An 8860-nucleotide genomic window follows, 5' to 3' on the forward strand; every position below is an offset into this window, starting at 1 on the left:
TGAATCTCCAGACATTCTTTCTTCTCGATCGAAGGCATCTTGATTTCGGTGAGGTAAATAGAACCAGTTAGGTTCTGTGTCTCGGCCGAAGCTAGCCTGGAAAGGGCGTCTGCCCGTACATTATTCTCCCTGCCAATTTGACTTAGCTCAAAGGTTTCAAATGACAAAGAAACATCTTTTACCTTGCTAGCATAGGCTTTCATTCTGGGGTTTCTTTGCTCATATTCCCCCGTGAAGTGTTTCACAACCAGCATGGAGTCATTGAAGGCCCTTAAATGCTTCGCCTCAAGGCTTCGGGCCAGCTTCATCCCTGCGAGGAGTGCCTCGTACTCTGCTTCATTGTTTGTCAAAGGAAAATCGAATCTTATAGCCTGGCATATCTCGAATCCTTCGGGGCTGGAGAGAATTAAGCCGGCCCCACACTTTCACCCAGCTACCGACCCATCTATAAAAAGTTTCCACTTCCGAGGGATCCGGATTAGCTGTTCGTCGGTGTAAGATCCTTCGGCCCCAAGAAGGTGCACTCGACCATAAAGTCGGTCAGGGCTTGAGTCTTGATCGCCGTTCTGGGTATATACTCGAGATCAAATTCCCCAGGTTCGATTGACCAGGCCACTACTCTTCCCGAGGCTTCAAGCCTTGTTAAAATCTTCTTCAGAGGTTGACTGGTGATAAATTGAATCGTTCGGCATTGGAAGTAATGTCGCAATTTTCGAGAGTCCATAACCAACCCATATGCAAATTTTTCGGCATTGGGGTACCTCGTCTCTTTATCCTTGAGGACATGGGACACGTAGAACACGGGGTGTTGATTGCCTTCTTAGTTTTTCATAAGCACTGCCCCTAGGGTTTTGTCGGACACGGCCAGATAAAGCTGGAGAGTTTCCTTCTGATCGGGCCTCATTAAGAGTGGTGCCTTAATAAGGTATTCTTTTACTTCCTTGAATGCCCTTTGGCACTCGGGCCCCCACTCAAAATTCTTTGACCCTTTGAGCACGGCGAAGAAGGGGAGTGCCTTTTCCGCTGATCGGGAGATGAAATGCCAAAGGGCGGTGAGCCGACCTGTCAGCTTCTGGATTTCTCTGATGCATTTAGGGGCTTCCATATTAATGACTGCTTCGATCTTCTCGGGGTTCGCCTCTATCCCCCGGGCACTGACCATGTATCCAAGGAACTTGCCACTGGAGACTCCGAAGGTGCATTTGTTCGGATTGATCCTCATGTTGTTCCTCCGGAGTGTCTCGAAGCACTCTTTCAAGTCTTCGGCATGATCTTGGAATATTGATTTTACAATCATGTCATCCACATATGCCTCCATTATCCGACCGATCTGCTCTTTAAAGACCTTGTTTACCATTCGTTGGAATGTGGCTCCAGCGTTCTTCAGTCCGAAGGGTATTTTGATATAATCAAAAGTCCCCTTCGGAGTTATGAACGCTGTCTTGGGCACATCCTTGTCATTCATAGCAATTTGATGATAACCAGAAAAAGCATCCAAAAAACTAAGTACCTCATATCATGCCGTAGCGTCTATCAGTTGGTCGATATTGGGCAAAGGGTAGTGATCCTTTGGACATGCTTTATTGAGGTCCGTATAGTCCACGCACATCCTCCACATCCCATTTGACTTCTTGACAAACACCACATTGGCTAGCCAGTCGGGGTATTCAATTTCTTCGATGAATTTGGCTTCCAATAGTTTTTCTACTTCGGCTTCTATAACTTTCTGTCGTTCGACTGCAAATGCCCTCTTCTTCTGCTTCACCGGTTTGGCCTCGGGCTGCACATTCAAGCATTGCTTTGCCGTCTTGGGATCCAAGCCGGGCATGTCTTCCGGTCCCCAGGTGAACACATCATGGTATTTCCGAATGACAGCTATTACCTTTGCCTTCAGATCTGCCCCCATGTTTTTCCCAATCCGAACCATCTTTCCCGAATGGCCTGCGTACAATTCTACCTCTTCGATTTCCGCTGCGTACAATTCTACATCCTCATAGTCTTCAGTGCTGAAGGTCATGGGCATATGGGGTTTCACCTGACCGAACTGATATAGATTGTACACTTATCGGGCGTATTTCTTCTTGGTTGTCATACTATCCTTATCTAGGATGCTGCCCCCAGATATATTTTTTACTTCGCCCCTTATCCTATCCCTTCGCTCTGGCTCATCGGCCTCTATCTCCTCCTTCTGATTCTCCTTCGGCCCAAGCCTGTCTCTCAGATCTCGGACGAACTGATTAAGTTCTCCGTCTTTGATCATACGTTCAATGAGCTTTTTGAGGTGATAGCACTCATCGGTGTTATGCCCCTTGTCCCTGTGATGGTCGCAGTATTTATCGGGGTTCTTCTTGTGGTTTGGGACCTTCATTTTAGCTGGACGGACGAATCCAGGTTTGCCCTTAATCTCATGGAGAATCTTGGAGATCGGCGCATTCAAAGGGGTGAATACGGTCGAATCTCTATCTCGTCGTCGTTCGGCCCTGCGATCCGCTTCTTTTCTTCCTTCTTTCCTATCATCCCTTCGGTCAGCGCCTGATCTTGAGCCCTCGTATCAGTCGGTTCACTTTGATCGGTCATCCCTACGGGAGTCCTTATACCCCTCAATACTTTCCATTTTCCGGTGAATGTTCTTGCCCCTCACATATATATCATTCGGGGATTTCGGGGGAAAATCGTAAAGAGATGAGCGAAGCTTCTTACTCTTATAGGGGTCCAGCCCCGCCATTAAGAAGCCCATTGCTTTGACCTTATCCACATTAATAACCATTCCGGCTTCCTCCTTAAACCGAGCGAGATAGTCCCCTAACTCTTCGTTCGTCCTTTGTCTGCAGTTGACCAGGGATTCAGTATCTTTCTCTTTTCGGCATAGGTGCTAGTAGTACTTCAAAAACTTCCTCTCCAGCTGCTCGTAGGTTCCGATGGACCTGGGCTTGAGGTATTTGTACCACATCGAAGTCGACCCCTTCAGATAGGTCTTGAACATTTTGCATAACATGATATCATTGCGACCCATCCCAATCATTAGGAGTTCGTACTTTTCGCAGTGGTCCTCAGGGTCTCCTTTCCCACTAAACTCGCTCATCTTAGGGAATTGCCTTTCTTCTCCTGGGGGGTCGATATTGCTCAATTTCCTGTGTCACTACCGGTTCTCTATCGGCCCTCCTATCACCGAACATGGCCTTCTCTAGGCGATTGAGCCTGAGGTAGGATCCATCGGGCTCTTCATCCGAATCGGAAGAAAAGGGTTGTTTGGTCCTTTTTCTTCGGGGATGCGAATCAGAGTCAGACTCATCTTCTTCGTCATGCACCCTATGTTCCCTTCTATCCTTATTCATTCTGTCGGGCTCGTCGTCCCGCATCGCTTCACGCAAAGTTCGTTCTTGTAATTCAATCTCCTCTCTTTGCAGCTGCAGGGCCTTCAGCCGGAGCGCGTTAGCCTCTCTTCGCTTCGCTCGGGCTTCTGCTTCCTTGTCAGCTTGATCAGTTTTGGCCTTGCCCTTCTCCGCGGCCTTTTCTGCCCGGATCTTTAGGAGTAAAGCCTCTTCCTCAAAAGTCAATGTGATGACCCCATCTTCGTCCACTAGGGTGGATGGTTGTCCCTTGTCGGAAAAACCAGGTGGCAGTGAATACTCATGAATTATTTCTGTCATGTTCTCGTTATCTCGGCTTGTAACTCTCGTATTTCCCACAGACGGCGCCAAATATTACACCCAGATTCCTTCGGGAGATGTAACAGACTTCGGCTGCCTTGAAGGTGGCTTCGGCTGATACCTGAAAGCGAAGAGAATGCGAGGGTTTGTATCCCCGATTCACCTCCGGCATAAGAATAAGAATCTGGTTGTAAAGTTGAGGTAAATAATACAAGAAAAGTCGAGTGTTTGTGAGAATCTGTGTGTGTTTTGTCTTACTTCCCAAGGGGTTTTATACCCCATCTCACCATGATTGCACCTTACGTTACTCATCATTAAAGAGGGAGTGAAAAGGGGGCGTTATGCCTCTTCTCCTTTCCAACGGTCTAAAAGAAGAATGGGCTTTGGCCTGGGATTTTCCGTGGGCCTTCGGCTTATGGGCCTGGGGGCCTTCGACCCAAAAGCTCAATCGTCCGACGGGCCTTCGTCCAGAGGGCCTTATTGGGCCTACAACCAACAAGAGCTATCATGTAATCGCGATAAAGCATCGATTTGGCAAAACTTTGAATATTCATGAATATTGCTTTGACATATGAAAACTTTGTAATCATATTGAGTCAAGGAGATAAAAATCATATCTTTGTATGAGATCAAGGAAATTGAATGACGGAGATATACCATTAATAAATATAATACGATTTATTAAATATACAACTTCCCTGGAGATACAGATCGACTGGGATTAAAGCTTTTTTTGTGGCTCTGCGATTTACAGCCAAAAACATTCGCCAGCCAACCTTGTAGTATCCTTCGCGTGATCCATATCCATCGTTTAAATTTTGGCTTAAACTCGCTCGAACGTTTTCACAAACACCGCCAAATGATGTAGCCAGTTTTCTGCTCGGACGCTTTTCAGTCGGATCTGCAAGGAGAAAATGTGAGGGTTTGACCCCCGATTCGCCTCCGGTGTGAGAATCAGTAATTAGTCTTCGTAGGTAAGATATGAATGTACAAGTGATTGTTGAAGATGTAATTGTATATATGATTGTGTATCAAAATAGCAAACCTGGATCAATCTTCATACTAGGTATTAGGGGAGAGTGTGGGTCGGTTCAGCTCGATTTCAGGATAAAATCAGAATCGCAACCAAATATATTCGGTTTCTAAAATCGAAAAACGCAACCCCCAGTTCTGATTCGGATTCGGTTCCATTAGAACCGAATAATATAAAAAAATAATTTTGTAAAATGATATATAAATAATATAAAAATTATATATAAAAATATAATATTTATTTATTAATATTAGTAATCGGTTCGGTTCGGTTCGGTTCTTATTGGTTGAGTTAGAATGTATAATTGGAACCAAACTATTTAAAATTGGTTCAATTTTTTTGTTTTTCGGTTTCAGATCGATTTTATTTGGTTTGATTTTCTCCAATTTTGATTCGGTTTCAATTTTAATTCGATTTTTTGCTGAGCCATAGTAGGGGTCCGTTTGGTATTGCTGTTGTAGACAGCTACAGTAGCTTTTTGCTGAAAAGCTGTGAGAAATGTGTTTGGTAAGTTCTAAAATCTGCGGTCTGAAAAAGCGCTTTTGGTCTAAAAGCTGCTGTTAGCAAAAGTATGTCCCTCATACTTTTGGAAAAGGTTGTTTTCAGCTTTTGCAGGAATTAGCTATCAGTTTCACTGTCAAACCTTCTCAAAAATATTATTTTTATATATTATATCTCAAAATATGCATAAATTAAAAAAAATTACCAAACAGTCATCTAATTTTTCTGACAGCACTTTTTCCACCAGCATTTTTTTCACAGAACAGCAATTTTGAACAGCATTCTAAAATTAAGGTATTGTCCACTCTTAATGACCACTTAAGTGAACAAGGAAGTTGAGGGAGACATGGCATATCAGTCCGTTATTTTCGGTTCGGATTGCCTTGAATTGATTATGTAGCTTTTTGGGTTTCCTTGGGACTGGGTTTTCAATTTAGACATATTTCAGGTTAACATCTATTGATTTTTGCCCATGAAGTAAACTGTTCATCTAGAGGGGCCTCCAAAATTGGGATAAGTTAATTGCATCTTTTTTAAAATCCAAAAAATTCCTCTTGTTCTTGAGAGTTAAGAAATCTTTTTTGCCAGAAGCTGAAAATTTATTAATTTCTATGAAGCAAATGTTTATGGTTTTGATATTTTTATACTAAAAAATCCTTTATTGTTAAATCAGCTAAAAACTTTCATTTGGTATCCCTCGTATAAGAACGGTCTGTTGACCTCTTTTATATAAGAGGGCAATAAGATTACGAAAACGAGAAGAAAAATGACATGTACCCAAAAATTACCCCCATAACAAAAAAAATTAATTTATCAGAAATTAGCTAAAACACTCTCACAAGTTCCACAGTATGGAACACAATCATTTACTTGATGGAAAAAACTTCAATTCCAGCGAATTATTTCCAACCGAAGTGAATCAACCTGACCTGGCATTTTGTTGGTTTGTTTGGCTAGATGTTAATCCAGGCTTGATAACTATCTTAAGGCAATCATTTCCACAGATCTCTTGCTCTTTCTGTATATGTCTCGCAGAATTTGCTGCAGCATCACTACACCCACCCAACTCAATGACCTCAAGCATGATTATATTACCAAAATCTTCCGGAATCTCCATCAGATTGGAGCATCTGTAGACCTGTAAGTGCCTAAGCACCGGAAAGTGATTACGAGTAGCTGTCCAAGTCATAATATCCAATTCTTCAAGTTTTAGAAATTTGAGACGAGGGAATGCCTCAGGTCTTGTTTCCCAATCCTTACCCGAAAAGGCATGAACTTTTAACTTGAGAACTTCAAGGTTAGGTATCATTTTAAAGATCCAGTCTTCCTTCCAATCCAAGAAAGTAATTGACATTAAGAGACTTTTTAGGCTTTCAGGGAATTTAATTGAATCACCTAATCTTCCTGCTTTACACAAAGGAATCGTATATAACAACTTCAACGTTTCGAGGTGCTTTAAGAGGCCTAAATCAAGACATTTCATGTCCCCGCTCTGTGTAATTTCCAATGGTCCACAAAGACCTAGCTTCTTCAAATTTCGAGTTTTAGCTAAGATATTTTGACATGGCTTACTCACGGTTATTAGTGATATGGTCTGCAAGTTTTCCAGTACATTAGGTTCTTCTTCCAGATTAGGAAAATTCACAAGAACACCCCCGGACTTGATACGAAGATGCCTCAAGTTTTTCATCTTCCACATATTCTTCGGGACAACCATCTTCTTTTTTGAATGCATGATAAGTGTTTGGAGTTCTCTAAGTTGTGATATAGATTCTGGAAGGTAACCAGCCTTAAAACGGAGTTCCAAGTACCTCAACTGTACAAGTTGCAACAATTCACAAGGAAATACGAACAATTCTATGGATGAGATATCCAGAGCCCGAATAAGTTTAGAAGAATCCTGATGGATAGATACATCCATAAAAAATGACTGGGAGATTTCAGAAGAATAGCATGAACATTCGTACGGAATAATAAGGCGTTTATTCCGACATAAACGTGAATGTTTATCATATTTGTATATATCCACCGCAAAGTTCTCTTCCTTGGCTATTCGCAAGCACAAACTGCGCAAGAGGTTATGAATACTGCATGTTTTGATTTCACCATTACACCCTTTCTTACCTACAACAACTAGACTTCTTCTTACAAGATCCATTAAGTAGTTCTCTGCAACACGCTCTAAGCTCTTTTTTGTGCCATCCTGAACTATGAATCCTTCGGCAATCCATGACCAAATCAACTTATTTACTGGGATGTCAGAATTTTCGCGAAATGCTCCAAAAGAGAGAAAACAAGGCCTCAGGTGCTGAGGCAGGTGATTATAACTCAATGATAGAGTATCCATGTAATGGTTCTCATCGCCTAGAACCAACGAATTTATACTTCCCGAAACCTGAAGCCACCAATCCATTTCAACCTGCCGCCATGAATCTACCTCAAACTCGTTCTTAAGTAGTCCAGCAATCACAACAATCGCAAGAGGCAAACCACGGCATTTTCTTGTAATATCCTGTCCAATCGAACTGAGATTGTCGGAATCATTTCCAGTTACCAACACCTTCCTCCTAAACAGATCGAAACTTTCCTCTTCAGTTAGGAAACGCAAACAAAGCGGATTCCCATCAGGGTGTGCATGCAAAGCCACGTCTTTCAGGCGTGTCGTCAACATGATTCTGCTCCCGTTATTGTCATCTGGAAAACAGCTCTTAAAATCATCCCATGCCTCGGTACTCCATATATTATCGATAACAATAAGGTATCTCCGACCCTTTAGAGCACGATAAAGTTCATGGGCCAACATACAATCGTTCATCCTACAAACTTCATCAGTAATTTCAGCGACAGACCTTAAAATGGAAAGCAATAACTCCCTCTTATGATGAACCCGAGAACAAGTGATCCATGCACGAACATAAAAGTAAGAAACAACATAAGCATCATTAAATAGTTTTCGGGCTAAAGTAGTCTTACCAACTCCGGGCATCCCTACAATAGAGATAACTTCAAGCTTCTTCTTAGTGAAAGACGCAAGTTGTCTGAGTAAATTATCTACCTCCACTTGGAATCCAACGAAATCTTCCCCCTCCATCTGCAAACCAACCAATTAAATCTTATTCAAGTATTCAACTAGAGTGTCTCTGTCATCGCCTCTGCAACAGTAACCACTTGTTTCTCTATCACATACACCTATATACGTTATCTTTTTGTTTATTTATAAATAGCAAATTATCCACATCCAACTTGGCTGACTTCTGCAGCAATATTTCATTGCGTCAGCTGCCAACGTTGGCCGAGATAAGTTCCCTTTATAAATTATTGGTAAATAATAAAAATGCCGTTTTTAAGGTTTTTTTTACGAATTTGTCTTTTTCTGAAAATATTTGAAAATTACTTTTTGCAATCAAATTTACCGTTTCTATAATTTTTCTGAATAATAATATGAAATTGTTCTCTTGCACTTCAGAGTTTACATTAGATTTAATTAAGGTTACTTGTTAAACAATATATTAACGCACCAAAGATGACTTTGGTTGTTAAGTCTTAAACTAGCTCTGTAAACAGTGCACGAGCATACTCTAAATTGTTCGAAATGATGTTGTTTTAGATACCGTTGTTAGCTGTATATTTATGTTATCATCCGTCATGTATTCATGTATTTGTTTGTGTATATGAG

The 8860-nt window shown here is 41.7% G+C and overlaps 1 protein-coding gene across 1 annotated transcript; it reads right to left on the minus strand.

The window, feature by feature from the left end:
• Positions 1–5968: 5968 nt before the first annotated feature.
• Positions 5969–8352, minus strand: LOC141721388 (putative late blight resistance protein homolog R1A-10). The gene has a single exon (XM_074524308.1). The coding sequence runs from the start codon at positions 8273–8275 to the stop codon at positions 6104–6106; it is 2172 nt and encodes a 723-aa protein (XP_074380409.1). The 5' UTR covers positions 8276–8352; the 3' UTR covers positions 5969–6103.
• Positions 8353–8860: the final 508 nt, after the last annotated feature.

The sequence above is a fragment of the Apium graveolens genome, chromosome 4, assembly GCF_009905375.1.
Source record: "Apium graveolens cultivar Ventura chromosome 4, ASM990537v1, whole genome shotgun sequence".
Classification (NCBI taxonomy): domain Eukaryota; kingdom Viridiplantae; phylum Streptophyta; class Magnoliopsida; order Apiales; family Apiaceae; genus Apium; species Apium graveolens.